At 34.4% G+C, this 25,254-nt stretch overlaps 2 protein-coding genes and 3 pseudogenes across 3 annotated transcripts; 4 read left to right on the top strand and 1 right to left on the bottom strand.

Annotated features, from left to right (window-relative positions):
• The first annotated feature begins 1,456 nt into the window (after positions 1–1,456).
• Positions 1,457–2,749, top strand: LOC125209550 (disease resistance protein RGA2-like). Its single transcript, XM_048109153.1, has one exon. It carries the CDS (start codon positions 1,457–1,459, stop codon positions 2,747–2,749), a length of 1,293 nt encoding a protein of 430 aa, XP_047965110.1.
• A 4,398-nt stretch (positions 2,750–7,147) lies between these two features.
• On the top strand, positions 7,148–23,759 carry LOC125200941 ((+)-pulegone reductase-like). Of its 2 annotated transcripts, XM_048098790.1 has the most exons (6): positions 7,148–7,286; positions 21,493–21,593; positions 22,080–22,257; positions 22,574–22,740; positions 22,850–22,932; positions 23,191–23,759. In XM_048098790.1, exons 1-6 carry the CDS (start codon positions 7,163–7,165, stop codon positions 23,567–23,569), a joined length of 1,032 nt encoding a protein of 343 aa, XP_047954747.1. In that variant the 5' UTR covers positions 7,148–7,162; the 3' UTR covers positions 23,570–23,759. The 2 variants fall into 2 exon arrangements, with proteins under 2 accessions (XP_047954747.1, XP_047954746.1); XM_048098789.1 differs by lacking the exon at positions 7,148–7,286 and having other exon boundaries at positions 21,240–21,593.
• On the top strand, positions 8,191–9,590 carry LOC125200944 (annotated as a pseudogene).
• On the top strand, positions 10,194–11,679 carry LOC125204020 (annotated as a pseudogene).
• Positions 13,662–16,474, bottom strand: LOC125203992 (annotated as a pseudogene).
• Positions 23,760–25,254: the final 1,495 nt, after the last annotated feature.

Below are 25,254 nucleotides of genomic sequence, written 5' to 3'. Positions count from 1 at the left end.
ACACCACCTTCCACTTTGCTATAAAATTACTCATGCCATCAAACAAATCAACGCAAATTTTGAGTCTGTGAACAACAAGACAACACATCTTGGCCTTCAAAGCATGATTGTGAATGCACCGGTTGTTGCTCCTGTTTCCTTCGAAACTGATTCGTTGAGTCTTGATCCAATCTTTATTGGAAGAGATGATGATGTGCCTAAACTAGTTGACATGCTCATCCAAACCCACCCCGAGGAAGAGGAACGAATGTTTTCCATCGTTGCTCTGGTGGGAATGGGGGTATAGGGAAACCTACGCTGACTAAAAAAGTCTTCTTTCTTTTCAGAGTAATGAAGTTATCTTGATCCAATCATTCTTTTCAAAAAAATCCTTTCATCATTGCCTTCACAAGGTGGTGATGAATGTCAGAGTAATGAAGCTATCTTGAGAAAACTTAAAGATGCTCTCAGGGAGAAAACATATCTTCTTGTTCTTGATGATGTATGGAATGAAGATGTTCCAAAATGGGAAGGCTTCACGAACTCCATATCAGGAGTCACTTCTACAATGGGAAATGGCATTATCATCACTACCAGGAGCCAAAATGTTGCTTCAATTGTGACCCCACTTGAATACACTTTAAGTGGCTTATCAGATGATGAATGTTGGTCCATAATCAAAGAAAAAGCTTTTGATGGAAATGATGGAGAAGTTCCAATAGAATTTGAGACAATTGGAAAGAGATTGCAAAAGGATGCGGGGGTTTGCCTTTAGCTGCCAATGTTGTTGGGGGTATGCTTCGCCGTAAGACCGAGGAAGAGTGGCGTTTGATCAATGAAATAGGCCTTTCAAATGGCGAGGGTGGTGAAAATATAAAAAAGATACTGAAATTGAGCTTTGATTGTCTATCTCCACCATTACTCAAAAAGTGCTTTGCGGATTGTTCGGTTTTACCCAAAGGTCAGGAAATCGTGAAGCAACAATTGATTGAACTGTGGATGGGAGAAGAGTTTCTTCAACTAAACAAAGAAGATGATATGGAGTTTATGGGCAACATGTTCTTTAATGTTCTTCTACAAAACTCTTTGCTACAAGTTGCAAAGAGAGATTATTAGGGAAATTTGGAAATCTATGTGATGTACGATCTTGTGCATGACCTTGCATCTTCAGTTTTATCTAATAGGACACCGATTCGATATATGTTTCTCAATGAAGAATCAAGTCCTGTTCCAAAAGAAGTTGCAAAGCATGTGCGTACATTATTCTTTGAAGGTGACCCTTCCCATACCAAGTTCTCAAACTTCAAAAGTCTACATAATCTAACACTTGACGGTTGTGATTGTGAAGAGTTGCCCGATTCAATTCAGGCATTGATACATTTGAGAAATTTGAATATTTCAAATGTATCACTTAAAAACTTAACCGAAGTGGATTGGTGAGATCCATCACTTGCAAACTTTAAGAGTGAACGAGTATATGACAAAACTGCCAAACACAGTGTTGTACTTGATTAACTTAAGACGTCTGTATGTGGGTAGTGACAAGTTGCCTGCGAAGATCGGGAGATTAGCTAGTCTCCAAACACTACCAGAGTTTATAGTGGGCAATGAGAAGGGATATCGGATTGAAGAGCTTGGAAGTTTGAAGAATCTTAGGAAAAGTCTAATGATTCAAAATCTTGAAAGAGTGTGTGACAAGAAAGAGGCCATGAAAGCAAATATGTTGGAGAAGCCAAACATGCATGAATTGGTGCTTAAATGGGATGAGATTGATTTTAGTGAAAGAAATGATGAGAGTGTGTTGGAAGGTCTTAGACCTCATGCAAATCTTAAGGAGTTGACCATTTATGGATACAAAGGCAAAAGATTTCCAACATGGTTACAAAATGAGCCTCAAGACTCTAGCTTACCACTTCATAACTTGATTGAGATAAACCTCTATAATTGCTCAGGTTGTGAGGAAATAACATTGGACCACTTGCCGAATTTAAGGTCGCTCTATATAAGGGTATTAAAGAGTTTGAAATGTTTGTCAAAGAGGTTTTTCTATAACCATCACAATCTCTCAAAATTGCGCATTGAAGATTGTGATATGTTGGAAGCATTGCCAGATGGATTGGACACCCTCAAGTCTCTGTATAACTTGATGATAGAAAGGTGTAAAAATCTGAAGTCGATGGGGAATCCAAGCTGCGGAGAAGGAGAAAATCAAGGAACCCTCGGTTGGCTGATAATTAGAGACTGCGGAGAACTGATGGAATTGCCACGTCAAATGCTAGAGTTGTGGGCCCCTACAATTGGGTTTCTCGTATTGGATGGATTAAGGAGCCTAACGAATATACCAATGCTAATTAATTGCCTCGCTAAATCATTTCATCTCGAAGATTTAACAATCAGAGGTGTTCCTAAATTGATGTCTGCTGCTGGTAGTGTTGAGAGTTGGGATTTAGGTAGCTTGAGGCATTTATGCATAGATGTGAGTGTGGAGTGGTCAATAGAGACAAGTGATGCCATTAATGACACTGTGAATGACATATTGGAAGGGTGTTGCAACTCACTTGAAATTTTAACATTAAGAGGGGTGGAAAATTGGGAGTGGCTGCCTCAATCAATTCAACTCACTTCTCTTTCTTGGTTAGAGTTGGAGAATATAGGGATAGAAGAATTGCCAAAATGGTTTGGAAACCTCTTAGCTCTAGAGACGTTATATCTATATAGCTGCACAAAGTTGAGGTGCCTGCCCTCTGCGTATACTGTTGGAAATATATAAGATATATGTTGGAGGAGTATTTAGTTTGGAGGATGGGTGAAATATGTAGGAAATAATTTAGGAGAGGTGATGTGGGAAAACTAATAACACTTTATTTCTCAAACTTCAACTTCTCAACTTGTTCAACCTCTCCACTTCGTCAACTTGTTCAAAATGGTACAACTCTCACATATTTATAGGCATACATCTCCTATTCTAGATTTCTCTACTAGATATTTTTCTCCATAAAAATAGGGAATTCCACTAAAAATATCTAGATATTCTCCTACTTAATTCTAGAGAATTCTATAATATCTACTCTATTTGTATCATATCTAGATAATTCTATTACCAAAATCAAGTTCATTAATTTTAATTCCAACACCCCCTTTGATTTGTCATTCCGGGCAACGTCCTAATTTTGATAAAGTCTTCGTACTTGAGGGGCTTTGTGAAAATATCGGCAACTTGATCTTGCGATTTGACATACTCAACTTGAATCTCCTGGTTTGCAACGCATTCTCTGATGGTAGCGGGTGTCGATATTCTTGCTTCGGTTGTGGAACACTAGATTTTCGAATCAATCGCCGACTTGCTATCCACACAAATAGTTGTTCCCTCTTTTGTTTGGAAACTGTGAGTGTGGAGTGGTCAAAAGAGACAAGTAATGCCATTACTGACACTGTGAATGGCATATTGGAAGGCTGTTGCAACTCACTTGAAATTTTAACATTAAGAGGGGTGGAAAATTGGGAGTGGCTGCCTCAATCAATTCAACTCACTTCTCTTTCTTGGTTAGAGTTGGAGAATATAGGGATAGAAGAATTACCTCAATGGTTTGGAAACCTCTCATCTCTAGAGACGTTATATCTATATAGCTGCACAAAGTTGAGGTGTCTGCCCTCTGTGGATACACTGAAGCTCCTCACTTAATTAGGAGACATAAAAATTGAAAATTGTCCGAAACTAAGTATTGTTCCAACCATCCCAATCTCAAGATCACGGTTGATGGCCACCGCATTTGAATCTCATAGCAAGTAAGTATGATTTTTCATATTGTGCTGATGAAAAGATGGCTTTGTATTTGCAAAGTTGCAATTGCTCTTTCTCTTGACAAGTGCAGGCCTCGGATCATTGCTTTCAAAGTTTGTGTGTTCGTTGGTGACGAAGCGGCTTCAAATGAAGGTCAGTCATGATCTTTTCATGGTGACAATATCCACTTTTTGATGATATATTGCTTCCTCTTTTTAATTAGAGCACAGATGAATTATCTCTAAAGCTTTTTGAATCTCATTCCAGCTTGTTTGTATAAAAGATCTTCTACTCCGTTCTGTAGAATATGTACTATATCGGAAAGATTAATTGCACGTCTTTTTCCTATTGAACATGTATAACCTCTAATTTTTGAGCAAACTGGATATATATTTAGTTGACAACTTCATCAAAATGAATGCTGATCCAGAAGATTGAGCAGAGGTTTTCTAGTTATACATTGTTTATGCACTTGTTTCTATTTATGTCACCCTTTTGTTTAACCCTTTCACTTCTCATGTGTCTAAATATAGCTTTTGCCAATCAAATTTGTCAAAGTGCTGCTATGACTGTACTAGTGCTCCTCTGATATGCTTGTAAACTTGTGTGTTTGGTGAATCATGTCTCAGTTTCAAGAACTTGGAATAGTAGAGAGATAGCTAGCTAGGACCAGAAAAGTAGAAAAAGAAGAAAAATGATCTTGTTCTAGTTTTGTCGTTTCGCTCTTTTTTCAAGTTGATGATATATGGTTGTGTGAATCAGATTGCCTTGAGAAGGGAAAAGATGAGTGAACTTTGAGTTGAGAGGTGATTTGGAGAAGAAGATGGTTGCCTTGCAAATATGGCATTTATGAGGTGTGTTATTATTGATTGCTCACTTTTTAGAAATTGAAATGGACATTCAAATTCTTTATAATGAAAGATTATTAGTATAGTATATCAATGAATGGGGTTATGCATATACCATATGCTTTGATGGATTAAACAATTTTGAGCTTGTTTTGAAGGTCGATCGAATGGGCAAGGCGTCTCAAGGGAGTCGACTCGAAGTACCTCTGTGGATAACACATTTCATTGTCATCTTCAATTTGAAGAAGAAAGAAGTTTGATCTTGTAGATTGTAGATTCACTCATCGTGTTCATTTTGCTTTTGTATTTTATGTGAAAAAATTGAATGAATGAAAAATTGAAAATAGTTTACAACATAAACATATAAAAACAACTCTGATTTATTAATGCTCATGGCGCTGAGAATTCACACAAAATTATTGTCTTAATTACATTACAAGAATCAATCCTCACCGTCCATTAAATCAAGATCGAAAGGACCAAATTGATCAATCACTAGCCACAAGAACAACCTGCTTCCCCACATTCCGACTGGAAAAGAGTCCAACCAAAGCAGCTGGTGCAGCCTCAAGTCCTTCAACAATGTCTTCAACATAAGCCAATTTGCCTTGTTTAGTCAGAGGCAGCACCATCTCCAAGTAATTGGGGTAGAGGTGGAAGTAGTCGAACACGACGAATCCTCCTTGCATTCGGATTTTCTTTACAATCACATACTTCAAGTTGTGTGTCGCGTCTGGCTCCTCGACATTGTACTGCGCCATCATCCCGCAAGCAGAGATGCGGCCGTACGGTCTCATGTTCGGGAGCACCGCATCGAGCATTTTGCCTCCTACGTTCTCGAAATATATGTTGATCCCTTCGGGGAAGTAACTAAATACTCCCTCCGTCCAAGATAATTCGTCCCAGTTTTCCATTTCGGTCTGTCCCACATAATTTGTCCCATTTCACTTTTACCCTTTTTGGCAGTGGACCCCATATTCCACTAACTCATTCCTACTCACATTTTATTATAAAACTAATATATAAAGGTAGGACCCACATTGCACTAACTTTTTCAACCCACTTTTCATTACAATTCTTAAAACCCGTGTCCGGTCAAAGTGACCCGAATTATCCAGGATGGAGGGAGTAGTTGTTATTAATTTCATACTTTGTATTAGAACTATTATTTGTTTTATTTTATTATGAAACTATGGAGATATTTCATGTATTAACTAGTATTAATTAACTTTGATGAGATTAATTTTTTAATTGGGGATCACTATCACTTTTGTTACAGTAGTTTTAGTTTTTTATAATTTTAATTTTAAATGTTATTCATTGAAATTTTGTTTATGGAACTTTTTGATAGTATATATCGAAAAGGATAAAATGTACTAGAATTAGTTTTTAGATCTATCTTATTATTATTTAACTATTTTTATAATTTAACATAGCACTCGTGTATAATATTCATACGATTAATGTGCAATGAAAATATTTTAAAAAAAAACTACACTATATAATTAATTTAATTTATAAGTATTTAACGCTAATAAACTTGCAGTTATAATTACATGTTTTATTTATCTAAATTTTTTGTATATATAAATAAAGAGGAAAAAAAAGTAATCACCTAAAATCTAAAATGGGAGACGTGATCGTTTTTTGTATTTACGTTTAAGATGATCTTGACAATAATCATGAAAATTGATTAAATATGGTATGTCTTGACCATTGAATTTTTTCTCATTTTCATCGGCTGTTGCAATTCTTTCTACATTGCGAGGTCGAAGACTTTGAAGCACAACGACATAAACTTGATTCTGGCGGTATTCATGGGTCGGCGGTGGGATCGGTCGGCCCCCTCTACCCCAATCGCCGTTCATTCCTAGATCGGGTTATATGTTTTGGTCAATATTAAAATACTTTTGTTAATAGTTAATAGTTCATTAATTTCATTTTGACTTGATTAATGAGTTAAATATGGATTGACTTGATTAACAAGTTAAATATGAATCAAAACATATAGGTTAGGACCAAAACCAAACACACTTGATTATTACTATATATAGGACAAAATATGATTTTTTAATATGCGAGCCTAATTTTGAATTTTAAAATACAATTACTCTACCTAATCGACAAAATCTTTAAACAATGGACCAAAATAACATTTTAACTAAATATGCCAGACAAAATTTAAACTTTAGTCAAAATACAAATAGTAAGTCAAATATTGTGGTTAATACCTAATGACCCACAAATACAACAAAATTTGTTAGCCATAACCTAAAGTCATAAAGAAAAAAATACACTACGGAAGGGTTTCCTTATGTGGACTGGTGGGGCCCACTTAATTGGATCTTTTTTCAAGTGAATTGCGGCTGGTTAGGTATTTAGGTGTTAATTTTTGTTTTTTTATTAGAGCTCCATGTGATTCCCTCAACCCAAAGCTTCTACTCCATTAATTTGCAACTCTAAGAAGAATAGTGTGGCCAAGAGCTTTTCTAGGGCTTTTCAGATATAAAACAATGAAGCTGAACACCAGAATTCAACCGGAATTAACTGCAAAATGGGTGAGGAAATTAGCAACAAGCAAGTGATACTCAACAACTATGTCGAAACATCAGTGAAGGAATCCGATATGTCGCTTAGAACTTCCAAAATTCAGCTCAAAATTCCCAGCGGTTGCGATGGTGCCGTTTTGGTGAAGAATCTCTACTTATCCATCGATCCTTACATTATTGGCCGCATGAAGAAGCAGGTGCTCTATATGTCTTCTTACACGCTGGATTCTGTAAGTCTAGATTTTTTTAGTGAAATTTTTCTTGTTGAAATTAATTTTTTCTTCTTGTTGAAATAGAATTTGTTATCTATGTCTTGATTTAAATTGGGGCCCTTAATTTTTTATTTTATTATAAAAATAAGATTGACTTATAATAAAATATTGTGTAGATGATCTAATTGGAATATAATAGTATTGTTTTTGTTTGATGAATAGTTGGAAAAAATAAAAATTGAATCTTTTCATAGTTAAAATGTTGGTTGTCTTTTTGAGGTTCTTGTTTGATGAATAGTTTGAGATTTTGGGGTAACAAATGAAAAATGTTATCTTCCATTGATACAATGTTGGTTGCCTCTTTTGTGTTTCTGAGATTAGTTGATGTTTGACCTTTTTCTGTCATATGACAGCCTATTACTGGATATGGAGTGTCGAAAGTACTGGATTCGTCTCATCCAAATTTCAAGACGGGCGAGCTAGTTTGGGGGTTTACTGGCTGGGAGGAGTATAGCCTTATTAAAGATCCAAACACATTGAATAAGGTTCATGATAAAGATTTGCCTCTCTCTTATTATATTGGGTTTCTTGGTGAGTTTCTCGAGCCCATTGTGATGATCGGCTTATTTAGCTTGTAGCCTTTAAATTTCACGCTTGATTCCTGCTTCCTAGTTCTGAGGTAGAACTAGTTGTCTATGATTCTGCGCAAGTTATTTATCTAGATTTGTATGCAGTTAAATTGTTAACGAAACAAGCTGTTGATGAACTATATATGCTTGAATTAGGAGGGGAATAGATTGGGAAATGTTGGATTTTTGGGGTGTATCTTGATAATTTATGAAAAACAACGATAGGAGATGTATGAACGTGAGACTGAAAATCAACATGTTTCGTGTTATCATTTTAGGCATGCCTGGCATGACAGCTTATGCTGGTTTTTTCGAGGTTTGCTCTCCCAAAAAGGGGGAAATTGTATATATCTCTGCTGCATCCGGAGCTATTGGTCAGCTCGTTGGTCAGTTTGCAAAGACCGCAGGTTGTTACGTTGTTGGGAGTGCAGGAAGCAAAGAAAAGGTCAGAATCTAATGGCTTATCGAAAACTTATTAGATTGTTGGCTATAGATTGGTTGTCGATTTATGTGCAATTTTTCTTCCGTGGCAAGTTTATGTTCACATTTGATGAACAAGTCGGCTGTTGCATTGATGAAGGTCGATCTCTTGAAGAACAAATTGGGGTTTGATGAAGCATTCAACTACAAAGAAGAGCCAGACTATAATGCGGCGTTGAAGAGGTGACCTTTTGCCTCCCTATGAGCGATCTATCATTGCTATAAAAATGTGTATATTTATTTAACATTTCAAAAATAGTTATTTAACACACAATACACATATTTACGTTCATATATAAGAAAAGAATCCTTTTGTATCCAACACAAATTTCATAAAAAACTGCCAAAAAACCGCGAAGTTTGGTAAATCAGCTGAAAAACCACGAAGTATGGATCAATTTGCAATCATCCCATGTTTGTGGATAACAAATCCAAATATATAATATTTTTTTTGGTTAGTTTTTTGAAAGAATTTGGCCAAATTTTATAGTTTTTCTGGCAATTTATCGTTATATATATATAACACTCACAAATCTGTGTTGTTGTTCATTAGGTACTTCCCCGATGGCATAGACATCTACTTTGATAACGTGGGAGGGAAAATGCTCGAAGCGGTGCTAAACAACATGAGACTCCACGGTCGCATTGCTCTTTGTGGGATGATCTCCCAATACAGCCTTGAGCAGCACGAAGGCGTCCACAACTTGATTAACGTTTAACGTAATATTAAAACGGATCCGTATGGAAGGATTTTTCACTAGCGACCACTACCATCTCTACCCGAAGTTCCTAGAGATGGTTGTGCCTCTAATCAAAGAAGGGAAGATCACATGCATTGAAGATAAAGCTGAAGGCATTGAAAGCGCTCCTGGGGCTCTCGTTGGCTTATACTCCGGTCGCAACGTCGGGAAGCAAGTGGTGGTGGTTGCTCGTGAGTAAGTCTGTTTTTGGCAGAGTGAATCATCGGAAATAAGGAAGGACCTAAATAAGGTTATAATCATGAATTATAAATATATAATCATGAATTTGATGTATTGTTATTAATGGAAACAGGAAGGACTTAAATAAGGTTAATCATCGCAAATAACACAATCTGTATTGCAATTTATTGATTTTCAAACTATTGCACAAATGATGAGACAAACCTCCAATCCTCCATTTCTTATTTTATTTTAACTTCCATTGATGTCTCTGGTAGGGATGTCAATCGGGTCGGCCCAGCGGGTTTCGGGCCAACCCTACCCGAGTTATGGGTCAATCAGGTGCGGGCTAATCGGGTCGTGGTTTTTTCGGGTACAGAAGTTTAACACTAAACCAAAAAACTCGGGTTTTGGGCTAGCCCAACGGGTTAATCAGGTTGCTACCGATAAATTTAACATGTGATCAATCTAATAAATAATGTTGTTAATTAGTTGTATTTGTAAAATGTAAAACACTTAATTATGATAAATTTGAGATATATGCTTAAATTCAAACATAGACACGATTGAATACTACTCCCTCCGTCCCACTTTATGAGTTCCATTTGAGTTCGGCACGAGTTTTAAGAATTGTAATGGAAAATTGGTGAAAAAAGTTAGAGGAATGTGGGTCCTACTATATTCTTAGATTGAAGCCAAATTCTGCTTCACTAGAAAAAATTATCTATAAAACTATTTAAATATCATCCTTGATTGTTTTCCAACTCCGTTCTGTATAATCTACACTGTTCAGACATGATTTTCCAAGGAATGTATTTGGTTTAAAAATCGGTCAAAATCGGGTTAAAACCGTTTAAAAATTGACGGAATTGTTAGTGTAGGACCAATTGTGATCTGAATTGAAATGTCCAGGATGCAAAAATTCGAAAGATAAAATTTAGTTTTTTCGAGATTTGCTCTCCCAAAAAGGGGGACACTGTGTATGTTTCTGTTGCATCCGGAGCTGTTGGCCAGTTTGCAAAGACCGCAGGTTGGTACGTTGTTGGGAGTAGGGGTGGCAAATCGTGCGTGTCGGGTCGTTATCGTGTCGACACGATAACGACACGAATACGATAACAACAAACACGAACACGATCCGTTAAGAAAACCTCAAACACGAACACGACCCGCTACCCTCAGACACGAACACGACACGAACTCATTAATGACACGAAAATAAATATTGAAAAATGAAAATAATAAGAATAATAATATTAAAATATTATGTGTTAATAAGAATAATAATATTAAAATATTATGTGTTAACGGATAACACGAACACGACATGAACACGCATTGTTAACGGATAACACGAACCCGACACGAACACGACACAAAATTTTCGTGTCCTTAATGGGTCGACCCGATAAGGACACGAACACGATAAGCTCTGACCAAACCCATTAATTTCGTGCCGGTTCATGTCGTGTTATCGTGTCGTGTCAAAAATTGTCAGCCCTAGTTGGGAGTGCAGGGAGCGAAAGGTCAGAATCTAATAGCTAATCGAAAACTTAGTAGATTGTTGGCTAGATTAGTTGGCAAGTTTATGTTTCACATTTGATGAACAAATCGGCTGTTGCATTGATGAAGGTCGATCTCTTGAAGAACAAATTGGGGTTTGACTAAGCATTCAACTACAAAGAAGAGCAAGACTATGATACAGCGTTGAAGAGGTGACCTTTTGCCTCCCTATGATCTATCATTGCTATAAAAATGTGTATACTTAATTAATATTGAAGAATAGTTATTAATTTGACACACAATACACATATTTATGTTCTTATAAGAACATAATTCTTTTGTATCCAACACAAATTTCATAAAATCCCCCCAAAAAAAAAACCGCAAAGTTTGGTATCCTATGTCTGTGGATAACAAATCCAAAATTTATAATTTTTTTGGTTAGATTTTTGAAAGAATTTGACCAAATTTTATAGTTTTTCCGATTATTTATCGTTATATAGATAATACTCACAAATTTGTGTTGTTGTTCATTAGGTACTTCCCCGATGGCATTGACATCTACTTTGATAACGTGGGAGGGATGATGCTCGAAGCGATGCTAAGCAACATGAGAATCCACGGCCGTGTTGCTCTTTGTGGGATGATCTCACAATACAACAGCCTTGAGCAGCCCGGTGTTCACAACTTGTTTAACGCACCAATAAAACGGGTCCGTATGGAAGGTGACTCGAATTATTTTAACACGAGAAATACCCGCAAGTGTACGAGGCTATTATAGTATAGGCAAGTCAAGAGTATCGTATCCACAGAGACTAATTAAGTGCTTAAGTACCTCGAATCACGATCATTCGCTATTTAGACGACCGAAGATTGTGTTTTTGTATCTAAATCCTAAGAACAATGAATCAAAAGAAAGTAAATAAAATGAAGATGAGTGAATTGAAGAGAAAGTGGAGAAAGAGTAGAGCTTTGGGATCCAACTACAATGTTATAGTCTTGATTAATCTCACTAAACCTCTAAATCAATCTTCGAGCTATGCCGACGGGGTCTCAAGAGTTACTAAGCTATCACAAAGGTAAGATCATGCCTTCTCTCGAATGCACATGACTTGTAGGTTGCATGCTAGGCCCAAAGTCTCCTTATAGTGTAAGCACACAACTCCAAAAGGCTCCTAAGATTTATATCCTCACACAAAACCTCACTCCTCTCGGATGATATTAATTAAGGTGTTGTCCACTCCCAAATCACACATTTGTTAATCAGCTCTCGTATATTGTAACAGTGTAAAGATGCATTCAAACGGGTAGCTAATCCAATGAATGTAAAGGCGCGGGAATGACAAAACAACTACATGAGCCAAATATAACATTAAAAGATCGATTCACCTATTTGTGTCTCTAGGATTATTAGGAAAGTCGCTACCATAGATAAGCCCTCTCTCGAGTGCACCTACCCAGTTGATTAGATTCTAACTATCAAAGTCTCCTTCCAAAGATTCTAATTCCTTAAGTTCCTAAGACTCAAGCCCTCACATAGGGTCCCCTCTCTCGAGTGTAGATAAACCATGTGTTGTACTCGTTTCTTTTACCACATAAAACTAGCTATCTCTCGATTAATCTAGTTAAACGGACATGGTTCTAAAGTTGGCCAAACAAAAGAACAATAAAAGCACAAGAACAAGCAAAATAACCACAAGAGCTAGGCGAAAGTTCAATTCAATTAAATCAAAACATATTCAAAGTAATCTTCATCCAAAGCTCCACAAATGTATCTAGCTACTCATGTTTAACAAGAATTCAACAAAATCATTGGTAGAAAACATGGAAAACACAAGTAAATTGATACTAAATGTCCCGGAGATGAATTAGGGGTTGAGAATCCTTCGTCTTGATGGTTGAACTCTTCTCAATCGCCCTCCTCTTGCTCTTGGAGAAAATTGGTGTATATGGATGTTTAGCAACTACCTAAATTGTGCTACTAATGTTTTAATAACGAATTATTAGCAGAATGAGTCCGTTGATAATTGTTGGCATCAAAAGGGGATCGAAAAATTTAGCAATAAACTTAGTATGTTGCAAATTGTTAGCAACGAATTAGCAACGCACCAAATCCGCTTCTAAATTGTTGGCATCAAAAGGGATCGAAAACGCTAGCAATGAACTTAGTCCGCTACAAATTGTTAGCAACGGATTAGCAATGCACCAAATCCGCTCCTAAATTGTTGACATCAAAAAGGGATCGAAATATTTAGCAGCAAACTTAGTCTGTTACAAATCGTTAGCAACAAATTAGCAATACACCAAATCCGCTCCTAAATTGATGGCATCAAGAAGGGATCGAAAATATTAGCAACAATCAGTGTCCATTACAAACTGTTAGCAACGAATTAGTAATGCACCAAATCCGCAGATTGATCAATTTGGTCCTTTCGATCTTGATTTTATGGACGGTGAGGATTAATCCTTGTAATATAATTAAGACAATAATTTTGTGTGAATTCTCAGCACCATGAGCATTAATAAATCAGAGCTGTTTTTATATGTTTATGTGAAAAAATTGAATAAAAAATTGAAAATAGTTTATAACATAAACATATAAAAACAGCTCTGATTTATTAATGCTCATGGCGCTGAGAATTCACACAAATTATTGTCTTCTTACATTGCTAACAACTTACTACTACTATATTTATTTTAGATTTATAATACAAGAATCAATCTTGACCATCCATTAAATCTAGATCGACGGGACCAAATCGATCAATCACGATCCACTAGAACAACCTGCTTGTGCTTCCCCACATTCCGACCGGAAAAGAGTCCAACCAAAGCAGCTGGTGCAGCCTCAATTCCTTCAACATAAGCCAATTTGCCTTGTTTAATCAGAGGCAACACCATCTCCATGTAGTCAAGGTAGAGGTTGAAGTAGTCGAAGCGCTGAATCCTTGCATTCGGATTTTCTTTATGATCACATATATCAAGTTGTGTGTCGCGTCTGGCTCCTCCACGTCCCCTTTACGGCGATGCGGCCGTGGGGTCTCATGTTCGGGAGAACCGCATCGAGCATTTTGCCTCCTAGTTCTCAAAATATATGTCGATCCCTTCGGGGAAGTACCTAAATACTCCCTCCGTCCCAAGGAAGATGACCCCTTTCTTGGGCGGCACAAGATTTTATGCAACTTTATTTTGTGTGTTAAATGAAGAGAGTAAAGTAAGAGAGAGGAGATAAAGCAGAGATAAATGGGTTTCCATTTTAAGTAATGGGTCATCTTGATTGGAACAAACCAAAAAGAAAAGTGGGTCATTTTTAATGAGACGGAGGAAGCAGTTGTTATTAATTTCATACACTTATTAGAGATAACAAAGTACGGGCCGGGGCTGTGCTCATTAGACCGAAAGGGAAATTTTGGGCCTAAAAATATGTTTTTTGTTTATTTATGTGGCTAGCCAGGGTCATATGGGCTATATATATCTCTGGATTGGAATGGCCCGACCCAATATCTTGCTGGCCCATAATCTATATGGTCAGATCAGTTAATTATATATGTAAAAAAAATAATTTAATTTTGTCACTTTATATATATACCTCTTTATGGCTTCATTCAGGTCTGACTCTTCATTGTAGTTGAATGCATCATCAAACCCCTATTTGTTCTTCAAAAGGTCACCCTTGAACAAGCCATAACGTTTAGTTTCTTAATAGCCTCCAATAAATAAAGTTAAATTCTCAATACATATGATCAAAGTGGAGAAAAAATTTCAGTGGTCCATCCAAAAGGTGTCAATCCTATTTGGTATGCCATACTAATAGATACTTGACAAGTGGAATTATATATAGTCGTGCTTCCAACTAGATGTATAAACAGTATGCCTGTTTGGTTGAAGACACTAAATAGTCCTAAGATATAGTATGAGATAGGTTAGGATGGCCTTATCTAGGATATAATTAATATTGGATAAAGATTGTTGTTTGGTTTACTAGATCAAATCTTAGATAATTTTAGTTTGATGTTTGGTAAACAGGTAATTATATTAACCCTTTTTTATTAAATATTAAAAATAATTAAAATTCACAATTTATTAAATCAAACTAAAACTACTGCTACTAATTAAAATCAATTAACCTAAACTCATAAACTTACCTCAAACTTTAGATCGACACGAATTCTAATTACTAGTGGATTATTTTTATAAAAATATTAAGGATCAAAAGCATTTTAATAGAAACTTGAAATGATTAAAATATAAAATTTTAACCAGATTTGTCACGGCCGAATTCAGCAAAAATCAACAAATGTTGGCAAAAAAAAAGTATCGGTCAAAATCCAATCAATTTTTGTAAAATAAATGATGATAGAAAACGCCAGAAGACAGAAGACAGAAAACTGTAAGGAAGAGTGAATAGTCTGGCTTAAATAATGAAAATGGTATCAAAGAGGCGGGCCTCTTATTAGTCATGGGCCGTGATTTTAGTTTATTTTACCAACCGAACACGCTATTAACAATCTATTGAGATTTAATCGGGCCAGTCAGCCCAACCAAACGGGCACAATGGAAACAATAAATTATATGGAAAGTTCCATATTCCATGTATAAGAAATACACCATGTATGAAAGATATTCATTATTCTATCTATTTAAATATTTAATCATCTTCGTGATGCAGGTATAGAAGACAAGACTTGGAGGCTAAGAAAAATATATTTTGTGATTTATTTATTTCCTAGTTAGTAGAATTTATAGATGGAAAAATATAGTAGGGAGAAAATATTAGGAGTAATTATTTTTCCTTCCACAATATTTTGTTTTCCTATTTTGCTTATTTTCCTTTTGAATTTCTAGGGTTTCTAGATGCTTATAAATAGCTAATGTTTTTTGTTTTTGGACGCAGTTGATTTTTTGATAATAATATTTTGTTTTCATTGAAACTAGGGTTTCTTTGAATTTCTTCTTCGTTCTGTCAATTTCTCTATACGTTTTGCATCACATCACAATTATTGTAAGTCATTTTATACGTAAACATAAAAATATAATAGCTTTATACTTTGTATTAGAACTATTATTTGTTTTATTTTATTAAGAAACTATGGAGATCATCTTATTATTATTTAACTATTTTTATAATTTAACATAGCACGAGTATATAGTATTCATACAATCGATGTTCAATGAAAATATTAAACAAAAACTACACTATATAATTAGTCATATAATTAATTTAATTTTGAAGTTTCTAATTTGTTTTAATCTATTATTATACTAATAAAATTAAGTATATAATTTATATATTTAATATAAAATTGAAAATTAATTTTTTTAGTTATCTATATTATAAAATAATCAATGAAGTGTTGAATTAGGAGTTAAACAAATCGGGCCAGCCCTAATTTTACCCCGCTGAGGCACGGTTATATTGACTCTTTTACCCCCCGGTGAGGTCCGTGTTTTCCATTTTCCTTCACCATAAAGGAACCGTTGGGAATATTCCGTTTGATTTATGAGGTTTTCAGATCTGATTCCTATATCAAACCCTTCATGTAGTCTTTCAATACAATCTGCTTGTTTCCCTCCATTTTTCAGTATGTGTTTTGTTTTGTTTTTATTCTAAATTGAAGTGATCTGCTTCCATATATAGGGAAAACATTTAGGGGCTTCTTGGTATGATGGAATGGAATGTGATTCCTACTTTCATTCTATTCATTTGCTTGGTGTGATGGAATGAATGAGTGAATGGATGAAAATGCAAAGGAAATCCAAGGAAATTGACATTTCATTCATATCTTCATTCCATTCCAACCTTCGTTCCATTCCATCCTCATTCCATTCCATCATACCAAGCATGACCTTATTGTTTTCGGGAGGTCTCACTCAAAGTCACACGATGAAAATAAAATATGTCTGCTCTATTCTCTATTCTGCCTTATTTTATAAAGGGATCTTGACATATAATATCATGAAACTTTCCAAATATTAGTTTTTCCCACGAACACTAAAATTGGTCTAAAATATCACAAACTTTACATTTTGTTGTTATTTCACAACTCAGCACAAATATGATATTTTCGGCAAAAATCTTATTAAACGTGGGCAACCATGAAATGTTTATGATATTTTAGATTACTTTTTAAGTTTGTGACAAGTAGGATGAAAAGCTACGTTGAAAATCACATTAATTTAGTAAGTGCCAAGTAGGATTAAAAATGCACGGAAGTTGGTCGGATAAGGTGATTGACCTGCCATGGGAAATAACAAAGAAAGTGTAAAGTTTGTTATATTTTAGGCCAATTTTAAAATTCACGAGAAATACCAAATCTTGGCCAAAATTGATGATTTTAGAGACCTATATTCCTTTATAAAACAATGTGTTGGAAAAAAATTGCTTCATGTTATGTGTTGAAAATTTGGAAGTGCAATAAATTGAAATGAATAATTTTCTTTAACCAAGCGTGAAATACATTTATTTTTAGATGCGTGGGGCTGGTCCGAGGAGTACTATAAAATTGACCATGCTTGTGAAAAATAAATGTTGAATTTATAGCAGTAGACCTTGAAAAAATAAATGAATGCAAAGGAGTAATATAATACTAGTACAATAAATATCAATAAATGATCAACCATTGGCGGCAGATTCAAAATATAATTTGGATAGGAAATTTGTGTTCTCAACTTATCTTAGAGTGCTTTTGTCCGTTGTAAAATTTTGATATCGTAATCACAATGTGAGTTTAAAAATACATATATCATTAAGGGACGTCGTTGAAGTCTTTTTGACGCATGTTCCTCGATAAAAATGAGGCAATGTAGCTTATAACGTTTAGAAGACTGCGATATTTTAGTTTAATTTAAGCCCATATATAATGTTGGTTGAAAGATGATAAACTTATATTACAAAATTTCAATATGGAAATATTAATATTATAATTTTGTAATTCAAGAATAACAACCTCTCCTGTTGTGACTGAATGCAAAGTATGGGATCTAAATCCCAGCTATTCAGTGGCAATACTTCCACTAAAATTCAAATGTTTTATCCGTTTGACCAATGAATTCAAGCGTCGATTTCTCTTGACTAGGTCATCGAGAAATTAGTTTTTTTTTTAATGAATTAAACAATTTTAAGCTTGTTTTCAAGGTTGCGATAACAGACAAGGCGGCTCTGGGAGTCGACTCGAAGTATGGATACTCATTTTGAGTGTGATGAATTAAACAATTTTAAAACAAATCCATAATATAATGTTTAAACATTAGATTATTGAGTAGAAAGATAAATCTTTCACAATAAAGAATTAAACACAATAGATAATTACTCATCATTTTTAAAACTTCTTTATAAACTACATTAACTTTAAAATTAAAATCAATCTCATCATTATAAACTAAAACCTTTAATTCTTCATAATTCGTCACTCTTCAACACAACTCATAGGTAAAAATATCACAACCTTCCACTCACTCCACTAAATCACATGTTTTGGCTTTTAAATTATATATAATTAATTTAATATAAAATTTTAAATTAAATAACAATCTTGTAAATTTCCTTTTAAAATGATTACAATTAAATTATAATTGATTTACCTAAATACCCCCAAAATTCTACTTATTTCCCTAAATACCCTCAAAACTCCCCTTTTATATATCGTATAGATTACCCTACCTAGGGGAGTGATCAATTGCTAACTCATCATTTAATTGCTAACTACAACTAATTTAAGGCCATAGGATTATAGAAATCGTGTGGTCTACAATTTGCCACGTGTAATTTTCGTTTTTATTAATAAAATAAAAAAAGATAAAAAAAAAAACGCCAAATTAGGGTTTTAGATGAAAATGTCAATATAGTGTTTCGAAATATCAACACATTGCTTTGAGAATGTCAACACGATGCTTTAAGAATGTTAACCCATTGCTTATATTGACATTCTACATGTATTATATTGACATATTTTATATAGTATGTTGACATTTCTGCTTAACGAAAAAATTGAAAAATTTTCGATTTTTTTCAAATTTTGACGTCGGAACATATGCATATATGATATCGTTGGAATCCTTATAAAATTATCTTTAATTTGATATATGTTATATGAATTTAAAGTTTTGGGATTTCTTTTAAAAGTTAGTTATAACTAAACATGTAGTTAATTGACATTAATACCCCTATTGATATTTTATGGAATTAATCGCGCTTATTGACGTTTTTTTATCGTATTGATATTTCTTAGTTGATGATCTAGGCCCTTAATTTAAATATCTAATGGCTATTATTTAGTTGTAGTTAGCAATTAGGTATTGAGTTAGCAATATAACACTCCCCACCCTACCTAATTGACAAAGTATTTAAACAATGGACCAAACTATCTTCATAAATAAATATGCGAGATAAGTCAAATACTGTGCCGCATTTTTACGAAAAATTAAAACTATTGAAAACAACATTACAAACACTGTGTGTGAGTTAGTCAGTGAGGTTAATACCAAATGTCCCACTACTACAGTAATATTTGCCGGCCATAGCCCACAACCTAAAGTCATAATATGTCCTGGTGGGACCCACGTAATTGGATCTTTTTCCAAACAGTGTTGAAGAACTGCGGCTGGTTAGGGATTTAGGTGTTAATTTATTAAATGGGTGCTGACGAAAATACCCCTGCCTATTATAGAGAAGAAGAGGGAATATCTTTTTTTATCCACGAATTTTGTAAAAAGTACTATTTTAAATCCGTGAACTTTAAAAATCATTTAAGATCCGTTAATTATGAGTTAATATCAATCGAAGTACTTTTTTTACTATTTTCAAGTTTTTTAACGAAAATACCCTTAATATCTTAAAGAGTATATATTTTTAATAAACTTATCACATACTCATATTTTTTTATAAATATCTGTACTATATATGTTTTTTATGAATTTTTAAAATATAATTTGACCTTCAATATCTTTTTTTATCCACGAACTTTGTCTAAATACCATTTTATATCCGTGAACTTTAAATATACCATTTGAGATCCGTCAACTATGAGTTAATATCAATCGAAGTACATTTTCACTATTTTCAAAGATTTTGGACGAAAATACCCTTGAAGGGTATATATTTTTAATAAACTTATCACACATACTCATATTCTTTTATAAATATATTTACTATTTATTTCTTTTATGAATTTTCTAAATATAATTTGGCCTTCAATATTATCACTTAATTTTGTGACATACAAGAAAAGTTCATTCTTCAATTTTTTATAATAAAAGAATTTTAAAATATTTTTAAGATATGTGTACTCGTAAAAATTAATGTTACAGTCAATAGACGATACTTGAATATTGATATGTTGGTATTATTTAATTTTTAAATAATTATGTATCAATATCCAGGTATCATCTATTGACTGTGACCTTAATATTCACGAATATCTATACCTCAAAAATATTTAGAAAAATTGTCAAAAATATACAGTAAATATATTTATAAATCTCATGAGTATGTGATAAGTTAATTAAAAATATGTAACCTTCAAGGTAGTGAAATATAGTGAGGTTAATACCTAATGACCCACAAATACAACAAAATTTGTCAGCCATAACCTAAAGACATAAAGAAAAAAGAACACGAGGGAAGGGTTTCCTTAGAGCATCTCCAATGCCGGTTAGCCAACCGGCTAGCTGAACCATTGCAGCAGGCCAGCCCGAAATCGGCGAAAAAAGCGGCATGGGCTAGCCGATCGCGTAGCGCTGGCCGATGCGCTGGCCGCCATTGTGGCGTGCCAATCGGCCAGCGCTATTTTTTTTTAATTCTTTTTTTTATTTTTTTTAATTCTTATTTTTAATTCTTTTTTTTTTAATTCTTGAAAAACTATATAAACGCGACTATAACGGATTCAAGGCATACTAACATTTTTTAATGTATTTTTTTAATAAATTAGTGAGGAGTAGAGTGGGGCGGTGGCTCGTGTGTGGAAGCTCGGATTTTTTTTTATTATGTAATTTTTTTTTTTTTAGTTAATGTACTTTTTTTAATTTAAATAAAATTAATGAATTTTCCCGTATATGTCTCGTAAATTTATGTCGGTAATTTAATCGTAATTTTAATTCCGTAAATGTAGTATATTTTGAATTATTTTTATTGCGGCTGGCCTAAATCTGATGTGGCAGGTGGATTTTTAGTACTGCTGACGTGGCAGGGAGAGAGAGCGGCTGACCTATTTGCATTGGAGATGCTCTTATATGGACTGGTGGGGCCCACGTAATTGGATCTTTTTTCAAGTGAATTGCGGCTGGTTAGGTATTTAGGTGTTAATTTTTGTTTTTTTTATAAGAGCTCCATTTGATTCCCACCGAGCTATGGCGCCACTACTACCCACAACCCAAAACTTCTACTCCATTAGTTTGAAGCTCTAAGAAGAATAGTGCGGCCAAGGGCTTTTCAGATATAAAACAATGAAGCATTCCACCAGAATTAACGGCAAAATGGGTGAGGAAATTAGCAACAAGCAAGTGATACTCAACAACTATGTCGAAACATCTGTGAAGGAATCCGATATGTCGCTTAGAACTTCCAAAATTCAGCTCAAAATTCCCAGCGGTTGCGATGGTGCCGTTTTGGTCAAGAATCTCTACTTATCCATTGATCCTTTCGCTGTTCAAAGAATGAGAAAGGGGAATGTCTATTATGCTTCTATAAAGCTGGATTCTGTAAGTTTAGTTTTTTTAGTGAATTTTTTCTTGTTGAAATTCATTTTTTCATCTTGTTGGAGTAGAAGTTGTTCTATATGTATGGATTTAAATCGGGGCTCTTAATTTTTTATTTTTATTAAAGAAAAGATTGACTTATAATAAAATTTTGTGTAAATCTAATTTGAATACTATAATCTTATTGTTTTTGTTTGATGAATAGTGGGAAGAACCGAAGAAATAAAAATTGTATCTTTCCATAGTTAAAATGTTGGTTATGTCTTTTACAGGTTCTTGTTTGATGAATAGTTTGAGATTTTGGGGAGAAAATTAAAAACTGTGTCTTTCTATTGATAAAATGTTTGTTATGTCATTTTGGTGTTTCTGCAGAGGTCTTGTTTGGTGAATTGTTTGAGATTTGGGGAAACAAATAAAAAATGTTATCTTTCCATTGATACAATGTTGGTTGCATCTTTTTTGTGTTTCTTGACCTTTTTCTGGTGACAGCCTATTACTGGATATGGAGTGTCGAAAGTACTGGATTCGTCTCATCCAAATTTCAAGACGGGCGAGCTAGTTAGCGGGTTTACATGCTGGGAGGAGTATAGCCTTATTAAAGATCCAAACACATCGATTAAGATTCATGATAAAGATTTTCCTCTCTCTTATTATATAGGGATTCTTGGTGAGTTTCTCGAGCCCATGTGATGATCGGCTTATTTAGCTTGTAGCCTTTAAATTGCTCGCTTGATTCTTGCTTCCTAGTTATGAGGTAGAACTAGTTGTTTATGGATTCTGCACAAGTTATTTATCTAGTTATGTATGCAGTTAAACTATTAAAGAAACAAGCTGTTGATGAACTATATATGCTTGTATTAGGAGGGGAATAGATTGGGAAATGTTGGATTTGTGGCGTGTATGTTGATAATTTCTGAAAAACAACGATAGGAGATGTACGAACGTGAGACTGAAAATCAACGTGTTTCGTGTTATCACTTTAGGCATACCTGGCATGACGGCTTATGTTGGTTTTTTCGAGTTTTGCTCTCCCAAAAAGGGGGACACTGTGTATGTCTCTGCTGCATCCGGGGCTGTTGGTCAGCTCGTTGGTCAGTTTGCAAAGAACTCAGGTTGTTACGTTGTTGGGAGTGCAGGGAGCAAAGAAAAGGTCAGAATCTAATGGCTTATCGAAAACTTATTAGACGATTGTTGGCTAGATTGGTTGGCATGTTTATGTTTCACATTTGATGAACAATTCGGCTGTTGCATTGATGAAGGTCGATCTCTTGAAGAACAAATTAGGGTTTGACGAAGCGTTCAACTATAAAGAAGAGCAAGACTATGATGCAGCGTTGAAGAGGTGACCATTTGCCTCCCTATGAACTATCATTGCTATAAAAATGTGTATACTTATTTAACATGGAAGAATAGTTAGTAATTTAACACACAATACACATATTTATGTTCTTATATAAAGAAAAGAATCCTTTTTGTCTCCAATCCAAATATATAATTTTTTTGATTAGTTTTTTGAAATAATTTGACCAAATTTTATAGTTTTTCCGGCAATTTATCGTTATATAGATAATACTCACAAATTTGTGTTGTTGTTCATTAGGTACTTCCCCGATGGCATTGACATCTACTTTGACAACGTGGGAGGGAAGATGCTCGAAGCGGTGCTAAGCAACATGAGACTCCACGGCCGTATTGCTCTTTGTGGGATGATTTCCGAATACAACAGCCTTGAGCAGCCTGGCGTCCGCAACTTGTTTAACGCAGCAATAAAACGGGTCCGTATGGAAGGATTTGCCGCTAACGACCACTACCATCTCTACCCCAAGTTCCTGGAGATGGTTGTGCCTCTAATCAAGGAAGAGAAGATCACATATGTCGAAGACATAGCCGAAGGCATTGAAAGCGTGCCTGGGGCTCTCGTTGGCTTATACTCCGGTCACAACGTCGGGAAGCAGGTGGTTGTGGTTGCTCGTGAGTAATTCTGTTTTTTGCAGAGTGAATCATCGGAAATAAGGAAGGACTTAAATGAGGTTATTATATCTTAGCCAAAGTTGATGATTTTAGAGACCTATATCCCTTTATAGAAAATTATGTGTTGGAAAAAATTGCTTCTTGTTATGTGTTGAAAATTTGGAAGTGCAATAAATTGAAAGGATTAATTTTCTTTAACCAAGCGTGCAATATGTTTATTTTTAGATGGGTTGGTCCTAGGAGGGTTACTATAAAATTGAGCATGATAGTGAAAAATAAATGTTGTATTTATTGCAGCAGACCTTGAAAAAAAAATGACTGCGAAGGGTAATACTAATATAATACTAGTACAATAAGGGCTCGTTTGGTTCTTCACAATTGGAAAAGGAAAAATTTTATGTTGACTTAATTGTATATGGGCAGTCCCACCAAGCCGTAAATATACGTGTGCGTTTGTTGTTCCATATTTGGCTGACAACACGCAATGGTCTTCCACGCATGAAGACGTTTTTGTCCCTGTCATTTCACATTAATTCCTCTACTAATTCCCCTCCAAATTTTTCCTTTGTTCGTGGCAATTCGATCTTTAAAAATACTTATTTCATTAAGGGACGTCGTCGAAGTCTTCTCTACACATGTTCCTCGATACGAATGAGGAATGCAACTTATAACATCTAGAAGACTGCAATATTTCAATTTAATTTAAGCCCACATAATGGTGGTTGAATTTAATCTCTGCGTCGGGCCCAGGAGTAATTGCAATTTGATTGAAAGATGATAAAATTATATTACGAAATTTCAACATGGAAATATGAATATTGTAATATTATGGTTATACAAATTCCAACTATAGATGAGATAAGGGAATTTCAGGAATGTGCTTTCATAGTTATAGTTATACAAGTTCCAACTACAACACCCTAGCAAAGAACCAGAACCATGCATATAGGCAAAATGTGCGTATTTGGATCAAGTTCGCTGATCCATAACTTTAAATTTTTTTATAATTTTAAATTTAAATGTTATTCATGGAATTTTTGTTTATGGAACTTTTTGATAGTATATTGAAAAGGATAAAATGTATTAGTATTAGTTTTTAGAACATCTTATTATTATTTAAGTATTTTTATAATTTAACATAGCACTCATATATAATATTCATGCAATCAATGTGCAGTGAAGATATTAAACAAAAACTACACTATATAATTAGTCATATAATTAATTTAATTTTAAGTATTTAACGCTAATAAACTTGCCGTTATAATTATATGTTTTATTTATCTAAATTTTTTATATATATATAAATAAAGAGGAAAAAAAGGTAATCACCTAAAATCTAAAATGGTTGACGTGATCGTTTTCTGTATTTATGTTTAAGATGATCTTGACAATAATCATGAAAATTGATTAAATATAAAAGTACATAATAGTGTATGCATTATACATGGATGGGTAGAAGCTTTCCATATAATTTAGAGTGTTGGAATTATGAATAGTATATTGTATTTATATTTGTCAAAGATCTATTGGTAGGACACACCAAATAGAATTGACGGTGTGGTATGTCTTGATCATTGAATTTTTTCTCCTTTTCATCAGCCGTTGCATATCTGCAATTCTTTCTACATCGTGGGGTTGAAGACTTGAAGCACAATGACATAAGCTTTATTCTGGTGGTATTCATGGGACG

The sequence above is a fragment of the Salvia hispanica genome, chromosome 1 (assembly GCF_023119035.1).
Source record: "Salvia hispanica cultivar TCC Black 2014 chromosome 1, UniMelb_Shisp_WGS_1.0, whole genome shotgun sequence".
In the NCBI taxonomy this organism is placed as follows: domain Eukaryota; kingdom Viridiplantae; phylum Streptophyta; class Magnoliopsida; order Lamiales; family Lamiaceae; genus Salvia; species Salvia hispanica.
The sequence above is the reverse complement of the archived record's forward strand: the minus strand, read 5'-3'. Positions and strand labels throughout refer to the sequence as shown.